Source organism: Hydra viridissima, unplaced genomic scaffold (assembly GCF_058129835.1).
Source record: "Hydra viridissima isolate aposymbiotic clone 2 unplaced genomic scaffold, HvirCarnegie_v1 scaffold_2, whole genome shotgun sequence".
In the NCBI taxonomy this organism is placed as follows: Eukaryota; Metazoa; Cnidaria; class Hydrozoa; order Anthoathecata; family Hydridae; genus Hydra; species Hydra viridissima.
This window is the reverse complement of record NW_028324301.1, coordinates 17,719,769-17,739,623: the sequence shown is the minus strand read 5'-3', so window position 1 is coordinate 17,739,623 and position 19,855 is coordinate 17,719,769. Positions and strand designations below refer to the sequence as shown.

The 19,855-nt window shown below is 29.7% G+C and overlaps 3 protein-coding genes and 1 long non-coding RNA gene across 6 annotated transcripts; 1 reads left to right on the top strand and 3 right to left on the bottom strand.

Annotated features, from left to right (window-relative positions):
• Positions 1 to 633: 633 nt before the first annotated feature.
• Positions 634 to 3,523, bottom strand: LOC145184244 (uncharacterized). Of its 2 annotated transcripts, none has more exons than XM_090080582.1 (2): positions 2,163 to 3,523; positions 634 to 2,087 (listed from the first exon to the last, which is right to left on the bottom strand). In XM_090080582.1, exons 1-2 carry the CDS (start codon positions 3,010 to 3,012, stop codon positions 964 to 966), a joined length of 1,974 nt encoding a protein of 657 aa, XP_089936708.1. In that variant the 5' UTR covers positions 3,013 to 3,523; the 3' UTR covers positions 634 to 963. The 2 variants fall into 2 exon arrangements, with proteins under 2 accessions (XP_089936708.1, XP_089936709.1); XM_090080583.1 differs by having other exon boundaries at positions 634 to 2,072.
• An 87-nt stretch (positions 3,524 to 3,610) lies between these two features.
• On the top strand, positions 3,611 to 9,942 carry LOC145182040 (putative histone deacetylase 1-B). Of its 2 annotated transcripts, none has more exons than XM_090079572.1 (16): positions 3,611 to 3,907; positions 4,334 to 4,446; positions 4,636 to 4,753; positions 4,993 to 5,067; positions 5,287 to 5,567; positions 5,665 to 5,757; positions 6,196 to 6,304; positions 6,513 to 6,653; positions 6,744 to 6,852; positions 7,085 to 7,143; positions 7,651 to 7,728; positions 8,737 to 8,953; positions 9,087 to 9,164; positions 9,254 to 9,346; positions 9,571 to 9,617; positions 9,700 to 9,942. In XM_090079572.1, the coding sequence occupies exons 1-16, from the start codon at positions 3,856 to 3,858 to the stop codon at positions 9,771 to 9,773; spliced, it is 1,737 nt and encodes a 578-aa protein (XP_089935698.1). In that variant the 5' UTR covers positions 3,611 to 3,855; the 3' UTR covers positions 9,774 to 9,942. The 2 variants fall into 2 exon arrangements, with proteins under 2 accessions (XP_089935698.1, XP_089935699.1); XM_090079573.1 differs by having other exon boundaries at positions 3,613 to 3,907; positions 9,090 to 9,164.
• Positions 9,943 to 13,464: 3,522 nt separating this feature from the next.
• Positions 13,465 to 15,881, bottom strand: LOC149892275 (uncharacterized). Its single transcript, XM_090077489.1, has 2 exons — positions 13,967 to 15,881; positions 13,465 to 13,789 (listed from the first exon to the last, which is right to left on the bottom strand). The coding sequence occupies exons 1-2, from the start codon at positions 14,213 to 14,215 to the stop codon at positions 13,706 to 13,708; spliced, it is 333 nt and encodes a 110-aa protein (XP_089933615.1). The 5' UTR covers positions 14,216 to 15,881; the 3' UTR covers positions 13,465 to 13,705.
• Positions 15,882 to 16,978: 1,097 nt separating this feature from the next.
• Positions 16,979 to 19,753, bottom strand: LOC149892274 (uncharacterized). Its single transcript, XR_016449593.1, has 2 exons — positions 19,562 to 19,753; positions 16,979 to 19,364 (listed from the first exon to the last, which is right to left on the bottom strand). It is a non-coding gene; the product is annotated as an uncharacterized LOC149892274 (long non-coding RNA).
• Positions 19,754 to 19,855: the final 102 nt, after the last annotated feature.

Sequence of the window (19,855 nt, the reverse complement as noted above, 5' to 3'; positions counted from 1 at the left end):
TGGAGATTTCAACAAACTGCATGTTAAACATTTTATTCGAATCCAAATGAAAAAATGTTTAAAAAGATGTTTTACAGGCTCTTGAAAATCTATTTCTTGGAGGCGGGATTTCATATAAGAACTTAGAAAGATTGATTTATAGTAAGTAAGGTATATTATAAATTCTTAGCCACTTTTTAAGATATACATACATACATACATACACACACATACATACATACATACATACATACATACATACATACATACATACATACATACATACATACATACATACATACATACATACATACATACATACATACATACATACATACATACATATAAACCTTAAAAATTGACTAAGAATTTTGTATATGTACAAAATCAAAAGAAAGATTCAAAGAAATTTTGAAAAAGTTAAATGAGCAAAAGTTGTCAGATAATTGCGATCTTTTCGACAGAAGTGAATTTGTAGTCTAAATCTGAAAAAATATTTTTACTTAAATTTCGTTTAGAGATGAAGCATATGAATAGAATATATGCTTTCGTGTGAAGCATATGAATAGAATAGACTATATTTCGGAATTTGAAAGAGTGGATTACGTCGGGAGTCTATTATATTTACTCGAGGATTTCGAAAAGTAGAGTAAAATGGGGTCAAATGAAATAGTTAAGAACTTTAATGAATTTTTTTTTAAGAGAAAAAAGTTTTTAATTTTTTTTTTTTTAAAGTTGTAGAGGAATTTGAGCTGTATTTAAATATATACAAATCAAGTAAAAAAAGTTTTTAGTTTTTTAAGAAACTTTATTTAATTGAAAAAAAAATTTATTTCATTCTACCCCACATTCGGGGAGAATGAAATACGCAAATCAATATGTAATTAAAACAACACTTAATTAAAAAAAACAAAAAGCAACCAATAATAACAATTTAAAAAACAACCAATAATAGCAATTAAAAACAACCAAATAAAAAAAACTTTATTTTTGTGATGATATTAAGTCATAAAGAGGTACTAGAGGTTGAACTGAATTGTCACTTGTGCGGCACTTTTTGGTGCAATAAAACTCAGCGCCTTTTACATATCGCTTTGGTATGCATGTTTGACAAAGCCAAGCCTTGCATTTTGAATTTTCACATTGATACCATTCCATGTATTGACTTGTTGAAGCTTCGCCTAAAACTTTACGGCACTTTTTACATTTCACTTGGTTTGCAGCTGTTATTGTTGTTGGAGTTGCTGTTGTTGCTTGATTTATTTGCAGCTCGTCATTAAAGCTTAGCTTACGTTGTTTTTTAGCTTGCTTTGCTGCTTTTTTGCTCTCAGCATCTTTCAATCTTTCGAGTATTTCAGGTTTACTAAGACACTCCCCATCGAACCTTGGTACATCTACATTTTTTCGTTTTTTTGTATCAACGTGTTGGATACGAAACATTTGTTGCAAAGCTGCTGCAAGCGATTGGGCCGATTGCAATTGTTTTTCAACCTCTTTTTGAATTTCCTTTTGAATAGCCGGAGTTACTAGACTATTGAAGGTTGTTTGCAGGCGAGTTGACTTTGGAGGTGACTTTGAAGCTGATGCTATGCAACAAATGCTGATGCTAGATGTTGTTGATATAGATTCAGATAGCAGTGGCTGAGATGGTGTAGTTTCTGGTGCTAGTAGTGGTTGTGGTACTTTCATAGATTCTGGTGGTTGAGATGATGAAGGCTCAGGTTGAGATGACGGTGTTTCAAACGTATTAGCAATTTGCAATTTTGACTGATCGATTTTACTGATGTCGAGTGGAAACAAGCCAGTATTCTGAAATCCACTAACTATTTGGGTGCGCGTAAAAACCTCACCAGAGCTAAAAAGTTTTGCTTGCAGTTGGCTAAAACATTCTTTTGATAAGTTACTGAACTTTGTCTCTGCATAAAATTGTTGAAGTAATTTGCGCCAAACTCTTTTGACATGACAATAAACACCGACATCTAGTGGCTGCAGAATGTGTGACGAATGAGCTGGTAAGCAAATTAACAAGATATTGTTTTTGATACAAGTAAGTACGACCCGATAGGTGACATGTGTCACATGTCCATCTACGACTAAAATATGAATGCCTATAATTGGATAACTATAATTAGATTTATTTAATTAAGTAATTAATTGATTAAAGTAAAGATTAAACTAATTACCTGGAATTTTTTTAATGGCAGGAACATACACGCCAGTGAGCCAATTCATAAATTGCTTATCTTCCATCCATCCGGATGGAGATATGGCGTAAACGGCATCGTCTGGACCACTTAAGCACCAATTTCTGTACAGGCGTTTTTTTGATTTAAAAATAATATATGGAGCAAGACGATTACCAGCAGCATTGATGCAATTTCCAACTGTGTAATGGATTTTTTCATTGTTGCCAACCAATTTCAATGGACGTTTTGCACCACGCCGGCAAACTATATGTTGCTTACCTTGATCACCAGAAAATCCAATTTCATCAAAATTCCACAAATGACATGAAGTACTTTCATTGATTCCTGCTTCGTTGAATTCTTTTTGCAGTGTGTTGAAATACTTTGCAACTATTTCTTGTGTGCAAGAAGCGGCTCTGAAGGATGAAATATTGCCTATGGCCCTGATGCTTAACTTATGACTCCACCGGTTTATGAAAAGCTTATACCAATCTCTCCCTGGTGTACCATTAGGAAACAAATGAGATTGACCTTGGTGTTGCAAATAGTCGGTAACAAGTGTGATGACGTCATTGTAAGTTCTACCAAAGCCCCAATCGGATAATTTGATTAGGATATCTACCAAAGTTGATTCAAGTTGTTGCGACAATCTCGTGTTTGAACCACTCCCAATTGTTTCACCTATGCCGTGGACACGCCTGTGAAGAGTTGCTACTGGTATGTTGAATGATTTAGCAGTTTTGTTAAGTGAAAATTCACCGCTTTGTACTTTAGCCACTGCAAGCGCAACTTGCTCTTCGGTGTATGGTTTTCCTTTTTTCTTTGAGAGCAACTTGTTTCGAGGCATATTTTATATTAGAATAGATTTAACACGAATTGATTTAAAATTTATACAAAAAAATTCATAGACATTAATTGGTCACTTGAGATTTAATTAATAAAAGCCGCATTTAACAAGTGAGCAATTTGCGTATTTCATTCAACCCCACATGTCTCCGTTTTCGTTTTTTTCTCATAACTTTTTTCCCTGAATAGCAAACTTAATTTTGAAAAAAGATTCTTGACCAGCGTAAAAAGTTCTACCAGTAAACATATTAAGTTCACTAGTATCAAATTTAATTTCCGAGAGTTTTATGTCCATTTTTCAAAAAAAGAAAAAAAATATCATCATGCATTCGAAAACTTAGCAAATTATCAAAAAAACTTTTTTTTTTAAATTAAAATTTGATATCATCTTATTCAGAAAAAAATCCTCTGCAACATGATCAAAAAATATTTGCAAAAAGTTTATTCAATAATTAATTAAGAACAAAAGAATAAGCATAGTCATAACTATTTCATTCTGCCCTCTATTTCATTCTACCCTGTTTTACTATATGCAGCATTTGAAAAGAATACTCGGACGAAATTGGAAACTCTTCAACATGCTGAAAAGTTATTGATCTTTATTGATCCAATTTTCATAATGGCTACTTCTACTAAAGTTTAAGTATTTAGTTTTAAGTATTTTCTAGCATAGTAAGTGTGAGCATTTTGAAACAAATCCCATTCAATTTAAGCCGAACACAGAAAAACAAAATTGCATTCAGGACAGAATCTCAATGAAGGAACAACAACAATTTTAACCAATCAGTAAAGGCAATAGTAAAATTTTAGTCAAATTAAAATCATAAGAATATTTCTCCTGTAAATGGCATTTACAAGTGGCGGATCAAAAAAGAAAATATGCTACTATTACGATGGTAAGGCAAACTTGCTATGATATTTTGTTTACATTTAAATATTGAATTAACGCTATTCCGTTTAAATGAAAGTATATAAAAAAGAAATTAAGCTCAATCTTCTAAGTTCCCCACTGAGATTTTAAACTAGTAAGCAGAACTACCTTGATAAAGTATCATTACATATGATTCAAATCTTGGATATTCTTTTAAAGTGACCTAATTTTATAAGAAATAATTTAAGTTTTAGGAAATATTTTACTTTTAGTTTTTTCATTATGATTAAATGAAGATTATTTTTGTTTTAATTTCAAAATCTGATTGCTAATTAACTATATACTCATTGTTATTGACTAAAACAATCTAAGCATTTCATAAAATTCTGGAAAAATTTAGATTTAAAATTGATGTAACATAAACTTAATTTTTATAAGTATAAAATTTTAGGAGATGTTGGGAATTATTACTATGGACAAGGTCATCCTATGAAGCCTCATCGCATACGGATGACACACAACTTACTTTTAAACTATGGATTATATAGAAAAATGGAGATTTATGTAAGTTTTGAATTTGTATTAAAATAAAGATGGTTGCATTGAATTATTTTTTTAAACAAACTAATTTAAATAGTTAAAATCTTAACCTTCTTCAACAATAAATTTAAAACTTTATATCTCAATTTTTAATGTAGGAAACTGTTATAGTGTAATTTCATAATTTAATGTTTAATGTTTTTTTTAATTTAGAGACCACACAAAGCACCATTTGAAGAACTAACTAAATATCATTCAGATGATTACATCAAATTTTTACGTACTATACGACCTGAAAATACATCTGAGTTTAACAAACAAATGCAACGTTGTAAGTTTAATTAGTATAGATTTTTATTTACTTTTTTTTATTAATTTTTTTTCTTGAAGCTTTTTTATTTATATAGTAAGGTCTATAAGGGAGAAAAAGGTGACTGACTATTTATTTATTTATTGAAAAGCAAGTATATCTAGAAAATAATTGTTATATTTAATGTTTTTTCTTTTTAAAATTCTGTTTTATTCAAAAGTTGTGTACATTTTATTTTATTATGATGAATTTACCATTAGTTAATGTTGGTGAGGATTGCCCAGTATTTGATGGATTATATGAATTTTGTCAAATATCAACAGGAGGATCTGTGGGTATGTTTATATTATAAAAATCTTGTTTTAAACCATATTACAAAAATCTTCTTTATATATATATATATATATATATATATATATATATATATATATATATATATATATATATATATATATATATATATATATATATAAAGGAAATCTTTAACACTGCAGCAATTACAATTAATCTTTAAAAACAAGTGACATTCAAATTAAAACTTTTATTCCTACTAGCTGGAGCTGTGAAACTAAATAAGCAACAAGCTGACATTGCTGTAAATTGGGCTGGGGGACTCCATCATGCAAAAAAATCTGAAGCATCTGGCTTTTGTTACACTAATGACATTGTACTGGCAATTCTTGAGCTTTTAAAGTATCACCAACGTGTATTATATGTTGATATTGATATTCATCATGGTGATGGTGTTGAAGAAGCATTCTATACCACTGATCGTGTTATGACAGTTTCCTTTCATAAATATGGAGAATACTTTCCAGGAACTGGTGATTTGCGAGTAAAAAAGTTTACTTGTTTTATTGCGTTGTTATAGGAATTATAATTTTAGGAAATTTAAAGATATTAGAAAAAAATGAAACTTTTTCTTATTTCAGGATATTGGTGCTGGAAAAGGCAAGTACTATGCTGTTAATTTTCCTCTGCGAGATGGAATTGATGATGATGCATATGAAAAGATTTTTCAGCCTGTAAGTCTTAATAACAGTTCATTGATTATTAGTTTCCCATTAACCAGACAAAATATTTAATACAAAAATATTTTTTTTTATGAATAGGATTTGCACGAAAAAAGAGCTAACCTATGTACAGTCCAATTATGCCATATGTCAAGAACATATGGCATAATTGGACTATTTGGGTATAAATAATAATTGGGCATAAATCTTTAACACTTAAAAAGATTGTTTAACTAACCTAGTACAAAATCATAGACTTTTTGTTGTACAATAATCACTTTATTCATTCAGTTACCTTTAAGTATGTAGTAAGTTATCTCTACAATGAATTGTTTTATGTTTATGAGAATTTAGTAAAGAGTTTCAATTTAAATAGAATCTATATTTTGATAAATTTGCATGCAAAAATATAAACTTCTTTCTACACTTAAATTGTGTTATTTTATTTAGATAATAACTAAAGTAATGGAAGTCTATCAACCAAATGCTGTAGTGCTACAGTGTGGAGCTGACTCTTTATCAGGAGATAGGCTTGGTTGTTTTAATTTATCTTTAAAAGGTATTTGGATTTATAGATTTTTGTTCTCAAGTTTTTGAATTGATTTTAGCTTAATATAAATTATTTAGCTCCACTTCTATATATGTTTTTTCCTCTGTTACTAGCTTTTAATAAAGTAGCATTTAATCTAAACTTTTTGAATTTGAATACTTCAAGGAATATTTAAATATAAATTTTGTTTTTAGTTTTTTTCTTCTTTTTTTTTTAGGTCATGCATCTTGTGTAGCATTTATTAAAAAGTTTAACCTTCCATTGTTAATGCTTGGGGGTGGAGGGTATACAATCCGTAATGTTGCACGATGTTGGACATATGAAACATCAGTTGCACTTGATGCTGATATTCCTAATGGTAATGTTTGAAGTATCCTTTACTTGGTTGTGTTGTCCCATCATACTATTTTATTTCGATGTTAATTATTTATTCATGTTTTTTTAATAGAATTGCCCTACAATGATTACTTTGAATACTTTGGACCTGACTTTAAGTTACATATACAGCCTTCAAACATGCAGAATCAAAATACTTCAGATTATCTAGATAAAATAAAGTATGCCTTCCTTGTCATGTTTAAGATTCAAAGCTTTTATATAGAATATTCATTTATAAGTAAAAACTTTAAAATCCTGAAATGCATTTACTTTCTCAGGTTTTTTTAAAATGTTTTTTAATTCTACAATTTTTATTCATACTTTAAGACAAAATAATATTAGGTATTTTTGTTTTTTATTATTAGTACTATTATTATTATTGTGCACATATTTATTTAAGCTGTGCTTTAGGACACGTTTGTATGAAAACCTCAGAATGATACCGCATGCACCGGGAGTTCAAATGGCACGTATGTATCTAGTCTTTTTTTTATTTATGAATATCTGATGATTGCTTTTTAAAAATCTATCAACTTTATTAAAATCTATCAGCTATTTTAAAAAAGATCTGAAACACAGTTTGCTGTCTAAAAACTCTTCTAAAGATAAGTTTTGGTTTATACCAATGTTTTTGTGCTTTAATTTAATATAATTAATTAATTTAATATAATTTAATGTAATATAATTTAATGTAATATAATTTAATGTAATATAATTTAATGTAATATAATTTAATGTAATATAATTTAATGTAATATAATTTAATGTAATATAATTTAATGTAATATAGTTTAATGTAATATAGTTTAATGTAATATAATTTAATGTAATATAATTTTATGTAATATAATTTTATGTAATATAATTTAATGTAATATAATTTAATGTAATATAATTTAATGTAATATAATTTAATGTAGTATAATTTAATGTAATATTTAAATATGCTACTAAAATGTTTTTTTGATTTTTTTTAGCCATTCCTGAAGATGGTGTTCATGAGGAAAGTGATGATGAAGAAGAAAACTCAAAATCATCAGATCAAAGAATATCAAGTAAAATTTCACATCACACTATTGTTTTTGTTCATATGGCTCTTTTTCTTAACACAGGAGTACAGGCCTAGGCTAGTTCAAAAGTCTTACAAGTAAAATAAATTTTTTTTTTTTTTTTGTTTTTATTTTTTTTTTTAATTTTGAAATTAGCAACAAAGATTATTCATGCGTGTACTAAGGTATACTAAGGTTAAACAATTATTATTCAAAGTATTTTACAAAACCTTTACAAACAAGCTACAAAAATATTTGTTAAATATATTTTTGATCATGCAATTACCTTCAAAAACTAGTTTATACTAATATTTACTAGCTGAAGCCTAAAGCATGGGATTGAATTTTTAAGAGAGAGAGCATGTATTTATAACTATTTTAACAAATTTTACCATATTACCCATTTAACTATTAAGCATTAACCAGTGACGTACCTAGGGTAAATAGCGCCCTGGGCAAACACCGATCTCGCGCCCCTCCTTTCCCACATAAACTTCAACTTTTTAATAAATGATGACACAAACTTTTAATAAAACTTCATTATTCATTATAAATAAACAATTTGTTTATGTAACATATATTACAATTTTTTTTTTCTAGCTTTAATATCTGCAAATTTCTTAATAACACTGTCAAAATCAATTTCTTCGGTATATTCTCGCTCTATGCTTAGCCTCTTTTGCGCCCCTTTTAGGTTGGCGCCTATGGCACGTGCCCTGCCTGCCCTACCCTAGATACGCCACTGGCATTAACCATAATAAAAATATAGCATGTTCAAAGGAAATTCAAAATATTCTACTAATTTATGTTCAGCTATATAGAACAATATTTTTTAAAAAGATATGATCTGTTTTAAGACAAATATTTCTTGAATTGAAATTTGTAAGCTACACTTACAAGATTATTGCTTCTGTAATTTTACAGTGAGTGTGCCAGATGCATTTGACATCTTAACAACCTTGCCCAGTTTTGGCTTAAGTAGATATTTCTTTGAATGAAAAACAATATTTTTAGTACGAGCATCTGACAAGCGTATTGTGAATGAAGCAGAATATTCAGACTCAGAAGATGAAGGAGAAGGTCGGCGCGATGAAAAATCTTATAAAAGCCCAAGAAAAAAAATTAAGCCAGGAAGCCCAATTGCTAGTATGGTAATTGATTCTATAAAACCTATTGAAAAAGAAACTTCAAAACAACATTACATTGCCAAAGATGCCGTTAAAGAGAATGGGTAAGCCTCTTCAAAAAGACTTGTCAAGGATATTACCTGACTTTATAAGAATTAGTAATGAACTTTCTTTAGGTAAGCTCCAACGTTGCTCATTAGTTTAAGTTATCTTTGCTAATGCGGGTTTTATATTTAGAAGCTCTTCAGACAACTCCTTGTCAGATACAATTGGAAAAGATGGAGGAGAACAGGTTACTTGCACTGCACTTAATGGGTAAGACTTAAACTGCTTTATTGCCAAATGTTCTTCAATCTGATTTTTAAAAACATTCTAAAATTAATGTTAAGTTGGAATATTTTTAGCGAGGGATCGGCTTTAAAGTCCATTATCGATACCCAATCAAAAACAGATAATGAAGCCATGGATATTGATGAATCAACTAATACTGTGAAAAAGTAAAAACTATCTAAAAAATTAACTTTATATTAATGATTACTGATAATGATAATTTATATAATGAATAAATTTTCAACAAAAAACTATTTCAAAGAGTTTAGTTTACTCACTTTCTTCAACAGACAAGCTTATTTCACTCAATTTTGTTAACTTAACTCTAACTTGCTCCAATACGCACAAAAGAATTATAAAAAAATGGCTCAATTTTACTTTTTCTTCCTAGCTCGCTCAATGACTTTACTAAAAACGACACAAAGAGTCCGATATCAGGTTTATATTTCCTATCGATGCTCTTTTTTCTAAAGATGACTTACATTTAAATATATGTTAATAATAATTCATAAATTTATAGAAAATATTGCAAATGAAAAAGTCCAGCCTTTGCTAGAAGACGCAAGCACTGATGAAAAACAGTTATCGACTTAGCAGTGGGTTCTAACGGTCCATAAGTGAAATCCTCAGCAATCTGAAATGCTTTTTATTTCCTGTATTAGGCTATATATATAGATATCGATTATGTTTAATGTGCATAGACAGATATACGTCGCAAACCGACTAAGGTTATTTATTCAAGATATCATATTTGCTTTCTTTAGCATTTTAGTTTTGCGTTCAACTTAACAAATTCTGAGTAGTTTATAAGTTTTATACTTACAAATTAAAACTGTGTCCAATGTTTTTCCCCCGCAGAGCTAAATGGAAATGAAATCTCCTGACACCTTACTAATTTCCGCATTTTTAGGTGCTTTTTATGTTCTTTTAAACAAATATAGAGCACCTAATTTTACGACCATTTAGGATCGTTTTCATTAGTAATCAAATTGGTAGTGGTGAGAAATTACACAAATATAATTAGATGGGATGCTTAAAGTAAAAAAAAAAAAAAAAGATAATGTTACATGTGAACAATTTCCTTTCTCTTAATAAAACATGCTTTTTTCAAATGTGTTGTCATAAATATGTTGTACTTTTTCAACTATTATCCTAAGATCCGTGATCTCTGGAGTATGATAATTTGACCCAGTAACTATAAGTGTCCATACACTATAGTTTGTACTTCACTGTTACTCTGACTTGAATTCAGAACATGGGGAAGTTTAACGAACTATCAATATCCACTCAGCTCGAGAGAAAAAAATGACCTATCAGTTCACACAACAACTACTTTTGTTATGAAGTTTTAACAAGCCTTGTAACCAATCAATACAGATTGAATAGTCAAATGGTGACAGATCTGATCATCTTCGACTCATTTGTGTCTTGTGTAAGTTCCATTCTGAAACATTGCATAGTCCTCTAGAGTGGGGCATTCACACCTTAAACATGAGGAGAAAAAACAAATGCTTCTGAAAAGTGACTGATTTCTTTTTGAAATCACTTCTCACAAATGAACTTCTCAACAATTCTTATGCTTGATGCTCCAAAAGATAGCTAGGTTTACGATGGTACTTGTAGAGGAGTGGTATTAGCAGAGCAAGCTAAAACAATCACACGGTTAGGTCCTTGTGTACTATTATCAATGGTGAGTATGTACCAGTTAATGATATCTGTCACTTGGACTTAATTGGTGTTATTATACTAATTATTCACGATATCATACCAATGTATTATGTATATTTAAGTACTTGTTTTGTGTTAAGAGTTGTTAAGAGCCTAAGGGCCCGTCGAAAAAGGGCCCAAACGTCGACATTACTCAAAATTCATAAATCGAAATTGAGATGTTGAAATTTGCAATAGAGCAGGCAAGTTTTTTTTAAATTTGAATTTTTGTTATCTAAGTAACGTTTGTAATATTATTAATCGAAAATTTTGAGTTTTAATTTATTACTGTATTTTTATTCAAAATCATGACTGAAATCAATATCATGTATCTAAAAGTTTACAAAAAAAAGATGTGGATTTAAGTACGGCAGTTTCTGCATTAGAAAATTTAAATATTTAACTAAAAATATTTCGAGACACATGAAGAATTAAAAATGGAAGCTAAAGTGCAAGCAAACTTGTGGAAAGTTGATCCGCGTTTTACGTGTAAACGACGAAGATTTGTTAAACGTCATTTTGATGAATTCTCATCAGATTATCGTTTTAGTAATAGTGAAGAAATATTCAAGGTAAATGTTTTTTATTACACACTTGACAAAATAATTGTCCAAATTGATAAACGTTTCACTGGAATGAGAACTATCAACCATTATTTTGCATTTCTTGAACCTAAGAATATATTAACGATGTCGCAACAAAATATGGTAAAAGCTTGTGATACACTTTGCAGCAAATATACAGAAGTATTTACATCCAACCTAGCTAATCAATTTGTCCAACTTACCACAATTATCAAAATTAGATTTAAACCACACAATGACAATTAAACAGCTAGCTGAAATAATGACAACCAAATATAGTGTATTGGAAAGTGATATTTCCGAAATTTACATGACAGTTCTTTTATTTTTCACATTACCCGTAACGGTTGCAAGTGTGAGAAGTTTTAATAAATTAAAAATAATTAAAGATTACAAAAGAAGTGCAACCACTCAAAGCAGACTACATCATCTTGCATTACTAGCCATAGAGCGTAAAACAGCATCAACAATGGATGTTAAAGAAGTTGTGAATATTTTTGCAAATGCAAAAGCTAGAAAAAAAGTTTTTTAATATTATGTACTTTGTAAGTGTTTTTCATACTGTGTTCTTTTCTGTAATAGTAATAAGCTACTGAATTTATAATATATTTACTGAATTTACTTTTTTTTATAAAATAAATTTACCTTAAGGGGCCCCTCATAGGCTCATTGCCTATGAGCCCGAAACTTTTAGCTACGCTACTGCTTGAGACCAGGATATGTTTGTATGTAAAGGAGAAGGTTTAAAGAGAAAAGAATTCTGTTAATGGTTAAAGATGAAAAACGAATTTAAATGACATAAACCCATGTGTTTATTATTCGAGAACAAAATCACAATATCAAAAAAACTTTCGCGTCCTTTAGTTAATTAAAAAGGATTTTTTTTATAGTAAAAACCAGGCAGGCAATCTTTTGCTCTTGAAAAAAAAAATCAACCGTAAAGTTAGTTTACTCAAGATGGCGAATATTAGGGATTTGTCGTATATTTTTGTACTTCCAACTTCAGATTAGTGCACTTACATTAATTTTGAGACCTATGTTTTTATACGATTCTTAATCATAAAATTCTAAAGCATAATTTTCTCTATCATAATCAATCATAAAAAAATGTGTGAAAAGTCGAGTAGCGCCATAAGTGTATTTATTTCTGATCTTTTTTTTTTTTTGAGGGGGGGGGGGGGGTGTATAAATAGTTGTGTACACTACTCATTAGTAGTATGCACTAAAATCCAAAAATCAGACAAATTTTTATAAACTATTTTATCAGAATCTAAGCAACAATCTGCCCGATAAGGCATCTTCAGATTTCTTGTTTTAATAATATTTTAATTTTTGATAAAAATGTTTCTGAAAAAATTGAAGAGTTAGTTTTTGAAGTTAGTGATATCTATGAAAAGTTGAACGCAGAGCTTCCTGCTCTGCAGCATATTATTGTGTTGCATATGTTCCTGTTGCACTTTGTGTGTGTGTGTGTGTGTGTGTGTGTGTGTGTGTGTGTGTGTGTGTGTGTGTGTGTGTGTGTGTGTGTGTGTGTGTATGTACATATATTTGTATATATAATTAGAAAAAAAGTTAGTTGAAAATTATACATAGCGAAAGCCGTACTAAGTGTTTAAGATCTATTTTTTTTTAACATCTAGCAAGACTGTCACAAAGCTTTATTGACATAATAGGGTCTCCACTAAGCTCGGGCGTCTCGAAACTATTTTCGTTACGAGACATTACGATATGAGATCTCGAAATGAGTTTCGAGAATAGTTTCAATCGAGATCATGGTTTTCACAAATTTCGAGAATTTGTTTCGAGAGGTTACTAGAAGTAACGAGATTCTCGATTGAGAATTGGCCACAAAATTTCCCTTCTCGAAACATGACAATATTATGAGAATAACGAGAAATTAACGAGATTTAAAATATTTTTTCGATGTTTTTCGAGATATTACGAGACAAGTCTTCTAAGTTTTCAAATGTATTGAAAATTATTGGAACTAAAGGTTTTTTTGTTCATTTTTGTACCAAAATTTTGATTAAAATAACAAAACACTATTTCAATGGCCACCTAAGCAGCTATTGGCAATCTTCATTGTGAAACATTCGACTCTTTTTTCAGTTTCTACCAGATTGAAGGGAAGGTTACATCTAGCCAAGAACCTGGCAATTTCTCCTCGAAGCTGCTCTTTGTCCTGCGGCTCCTCAAAGCTGCTCTTTGTCCTGCGGCTTATACTTCATGTATACATCAATGTTTTTTAATGCCTCTATCCAAGACTTTAAGTGTATGTCCTCCTTGCTCTTGTTCGTATCGCTCATCTTCGTCGTATAACTAAAAAATAAAAAAAGTAATAATAAGTGCCTTTTTTTGTAAAAACTAAAAAAGGTTTTGGATTCATAAGTAAACAAAAAAAAAAAATGATTCAAAAATCCTAAATCAACAATGAAATAACTAATACTCAATAATTTTAATTAAGATTAACTAAAATGATTTAAAACATCAATTCACCTGCTCTAGACTCTGATAGGCAACATCACCTTGGCGCTTTTTCTCTGGCTTTTCTTTTTCCAAAGCCAGCCAGATCACTAAGTGGGAACTAATTATGTGACACCTTATACCACTGGTGTTTCCATCTGTAAGCTTGGAGACATGGCCACAGTTGTCAATGTTGCACTTCGCAAAAACTTTCTCAATGCCATTCTCGATGACTCTTTCCTCAGTAAAGTGCTTCCATATTTCTGTCCTTGGACGAACCATATTGTCAGACTAAAAGTATGAAATCAAATATCACTATCAAAATCAAAAAAAAAATTAAAAAAAAAAATTTTCCAGGACAATAATTAAATACGTCCGATCGTTAAAAAGTTCCAGGAACTACAAAAGAAAACTTGTACTTTCCCGGAAAATGATTACCAAAATTTGTAATGCAATTAGCCAGTTACTTTAATACGACATTTCATCTACATGACAATTAAAGCTTGTAAGTGTAAATATAATTGTTTATTTCACTGATTTCATTCACTTTTAACTTTTAACTTTGTCATCTTATCAAAAAACTAAAAATAAATTTTAAGTAATGAACTAAAGTAAAAAGACATAACAAAATGAACAATAAACTATAAAAATATATAGTAATAAAGTGTTTTCTTACCTGATTCTTTGTAAAAAAGATGAAAATATTGTTGAATAACAAAAAAAATATTATATATGTAATATAATTTGAACTAATCTCATTAAACTTTTAAAGTTTTTAACTTTTAGCTCTGTTTACATTGCAAAAAAAAAAACAATAACAGTTCAGTTGTCACGCGCGTCAATTGTCCCAAAAATGCGACCTTGTACGGATTAACTAGTTTATCCCTTTTTTTTTGACGAGTCATTACAAGGAACTCGTAATATCTCGTAATATCTCGAAATTCTCGCTATCTCGAAATGAAGTAAATACGAGATTCTGTAACTAATCTCGAAAAGAATCGCGTAACTATAAAAAAAAACTCAAAAAAATCTCGAAGTTTTCGAGATTTTTCGGTGAATTTTTAAACCCAATCTCGCAACTTCTCGTTTTATCTCGTATCATCTCGAAATAAAAATCTCGATTGAAAATTCCCGAAAAGTTTCGAGACGCTGAGCTTAGTCTCTACACTTAAACTTGAAATTAACAGGTGAGTATGTAACCACAAAACCACTTAAGTTCAATCAACATAAAATAATTCCCTGAGACAATAGACGTGATTTTGTTGTTAGATAAATAAAATAATTCAACATCACAAGTCTTTACTCAACCATGAGGGCCAAAATAAATACTTTTTGTTTGGAATTTCATTTTCTTAGCATTTGTAATGACTTTAAATCAGAAAGACAGAAGAGGTTTTACAAATCATATTTTTTAATTTTAAGTTAACAGTTCGTCGGCTTAATCAGCAAATTGGCCAAGTCCGTTTTATGCAATTTTATAGTAAGGAAAAAAATATATAAAGACATAAAACAAAAAAGAAAAAGAAAATATTTACAATCCCCATATTCCAAATTTTTTTTTAGTGCTTTTTTTATTTTGAAAGCTAGGAGTTGTTTAATTTTGCATACTGTAGATGACATTTTTTGGGGGTTAAAAATGGAGTCAGCCAATTTGCAGGTTTAGCCATTAAATCCTCTTTATGTAACAATCATTTCTATTTGAGTATATGCCATTTTGGGAAAGGTACTAATAATGACATGACCACCGCACATTACTTTTTTTGTTTTAAATACTTGCATTTCACAAGGCCATATAAGCTAATCAGATAGAAGTTACCACACACTGTTTACGGCACCCTGTCAATTCTCTTACTCCAAAACATAAGTCTAATATTTATGGCTGGATCTGATCTGGTAAACTATTGCTTCAAAGTTTAGAGCTTAACATAGATGATGCTACCCGTTTTTGATACCAGAACAGACAGATTAGCAGTTATATTACTTTGATTAAAACATCAAATTAAAACACAGGATACTTAAGTATACTTTGCAAAATAGGGCTCGTATAAACGCTATAATTAAGAATAAAAAATACTGTATACGCAATAAATTATAAATACTGGATTTGCAGTAATTTATAAATGTCGGATACCCAGCGTTAGGCTATTTAGCAAATATCCAATCAGTACTTATACTATGGTTTTGTTAGGAAGCACTTTCTCTATTAAAAGAGCTTTTTGAAACTTGCCAGCAGAACACCACTTGACAGATATACTTTTTAAATCTCTGGACAATCATGTTGATGTTAAAATCTATGCACAATTTAATAGAGCAGTTGAAAAATTATTACTCTTCAAAACCTTTCACTAATTTTTAACTAATTTTTTAACTGTTAAACTAATTTAAGAAATGAGTCTTTTCTGGTAGTGATTATCTGGAGTTTGATGTTCTAAGAGATTGAATTTTTTCAGGATTTCAGAATTTTTTATTTGGAGATGAATTAAAATTTAGGATTGTCAGGAGACACAAAAAAACGTAAAACCGAGGGATTTTAAATCGTCTACATGGTGCGAAACTATTTTATTTATTAGACCAAATTATTGAGGGCCTTAAGAGCTTATTGCTTAAAGTTTTGTTAAACTGTCTTGTTTAGTTTGAAGGTTTTAAACATTATGAATGGGTGATTAGTAGACTCAAAGCAAATTCTTCTTCAGTAAACACATTTCTACCATATGGGTATATTCTGCTTTTTTTCAGTAAACACATTTCTACAATACTTTAATTGAGAATATTAAAGTGAACTGAGTCTCGGCATTTCCATAAAGTATGCAAGGGTTGTAGGAAATTAACCTACAATCCTTACATAGTCTAAAGTATATAGAGTTTGTAGGAAACTATCAAACCATTTTTCAAATATCTCAGTTGTTAACCAACCATTACTACCACTAGATATAGAGCATATGGGTGCTTTATCTAGAAATTCAGATTTCAGTCGAATGTGCACATAGATCAACATTGGTGTGACATAAAATCCATTGGCTGACTGGCAACAATTAACTGTGATTATTTTTCTTTTTTCATGTTTACCTAACAGTTGATTATGTTGTTTCAAAAAATTTTCAAACCATTCATTTCCAACTGACTTTATTATTAAATTTCATTATTAGTACGTTTCATTATTAAATTTGTAAGCAATTCTACTTTCCTCACAAAATCGGAAAACCATGTTCTTTACATTCTTTGGTGACAAACTAAACAACCTCTGTGACATGGTCAAAAGTACTTCTCCTGGCTCTTCTTTTTAAGAAACTGAGAAAGTTGCCACCGACAGTTTTTTTTTACATAACCATGAAGCGTTTGTCTCGGTATTTTGTGCTCAAAGCAACTGAGTATTTTGATCAACTACAGTTAAGACTACTTTTACTTTCCACATTTTGATGAAGTCATTTTTATAATGCTGTAATGTAGAAGGAAAGATTAATTATAATCAAGCATACAAAACACACACATGTAAAAAATACTTTTGGCCCACCCTGTATATATATAAATAATGAGACTCGATAGTGTTTTTATATTATTGACTGATAGTTTTGGCAGTCACTGGTTGGTAATATTGGCATAGCTGAAGTTAAGAATGGTTTAAGAGTCGAAATTATCTTACTGGTGTTCTAAGTGAGAACATCTATATTTAGTAAGATACTAGTATGTTAATATTTTTGCCAATTTTATTCAGTCCTTATCCATGCATAATAAAATAGTAACTTTCGGTGGCAATTGTTAAGAAAAAGTCATTTGCATCAACTCTTTCAAAATTATAAAGATGTTAAAAAGAAAAAAATCAATCAAATTAACTTGCCTAAAGTGTAAAAAAAGTACTTAAAATAGTAATCATTCGCAATTTTGTTCATCCAGTTACAAGACTCTAAAAAGATCTCAAATAAACCAATTTTTGGTTTTATTTCGAAGGGGTACTAAAGTAATCTCTGCTGAAATTACTCGCATTTACCCTAATTTACAAAAGAATCAACGGTCGTTGAGAAGCACCACCATATTTTATTTTTTTGTGCTTCGGTTTCGAAAGCCGCATTTTAAAAAAAGTAATTAGTTTTTAATAGCGTGAGTAAGTGTGAGTAAACATTAACGTTTTTGTTTCAATATTGCTGTCATTAAGCAATAGTTAAACTGTAAATAATTCTCTATATGCGCAATTGTGTTTCAAGATAAATATTTAGCTTAAAATATAATAGTAAATTACATCAGGGATGATCAAGTTGCGACTCCTTGAAAAGATTTTTTTAAGATAAGTAATATAAAATTTTCACAGAATGTCTCGAAATATCTACAATATCTCAAAACAATGTTAATCGAGTTTGCAACAAAAAAAGAAGTTTTCAAGAAGATATGGAAAACAAATTCACATTTATTGTCAAAGAAAATAGTTTCGTGTGTTTAATTTCCAATTCCTTGCTCAAAAAAAGACAAGCAATTATGAAACAAAGCATAGAACATTTTCCAAGGAATACCCACTAAATTCAGAAAAAGCAAGTGAGTTCTTTTAAACGAGTTTTAATAGAAAACAGTCTTTTTTCATCAATCAGCAAAGAAACCAATACACAGAACCAGGTTTTTGTTAGTAGCTCAGAACATTGCAAGAGCAAAGGGGCCTTATATGATGGAGAATTTATAAAGCAGTATTTCTAATGCCCTCTTTTTACTAGATCCTAACAGCTTTAAATATCAAAGATTACTTTCACAAACTTCTACTTCTTTCCATACAATTGAATGAAAGGTATACCGAATTAGTGCTGAACCCAATTGTTAATTGACTTAAAAAACTGTAAAAGATCCAGTCTAGCTCAGGATGATTTGACAGACATTAAAGATAATCCTTAAACGGTAGTATTTTTTTCTAAGGTATCATAAGAAGTCATTTCGAATGAATTGCCAGATTTGGTTGAGCTCAAAGAAAAAAATTTCATGGTATTAATGTTAAAGAAACTTTTAATACACCTCTGGTTAGAGCCAAAGCACCTTTTAACAGCAAGTGTTTTATCTGCACATAGGACTAACAAGATGGCAAGTAGGTATCCAGATTTTCTTCCACTGCATAAAGCATTTAGTAGCTGAACATTTTAATTTTGCACTTGTTGTAAAATCAGTATTAGAAATTATCAATTGAATGATCAAATATTATAACTCATAGGCAGTTCAAAAACTTCATTGATGAATTGAATCTTGAAAATAAACCAAATGTGGAGCTATTTTTAACTGCACAATATAGACTTGACCACTGAAGAACGTTACTTACAGGAAATATTTACTAATACTCCACAAATATTTTATATAGTATACGCCAAAGCATATCAATTGAACAGGGATTGCTGTAAAGCTGGTATATGATGCCATATTATCCAAATTTCACATTTTGTCTCGGCTTTTGATACCAAATGTCCTACAAAACGTTTTTTTAAACAAGAAAATACTAAACAAAAATACCAAATAAGCTCAAACTATTTGAAAGTTATAAAACGTTACTCTCTAAGAAATCATAAAAGAAAATTAACTACAATTTTGCTTAGCGCTTATGGATTTTGATAAAAAAAAAAAAACAACAAACAACAACGTGCAAGTTGTTTAAAAAATTCTTACATATCTAAGCTTCATACAAATCATCTCAGAATTATTTCATATACAATTGAAAGTGTTCTTCTACTATTATACATCTGCTTCTCCTAGTAAAGAGTAAAATATTTATCGTGGTATGTTACGCGCCTAACAGATGTTTGGATATCGTTGCGAATAAATAACATAAAAACACTATCTTGTTTTAAAAGTAAGTCTGCATAAAACAGTGCAATAGATTTAATTCACAATTATAATCAGGGGATAAATGTTCTTTCCATAAATATATATAATTTCTCCAGTATAAATTTAAAAAAATAT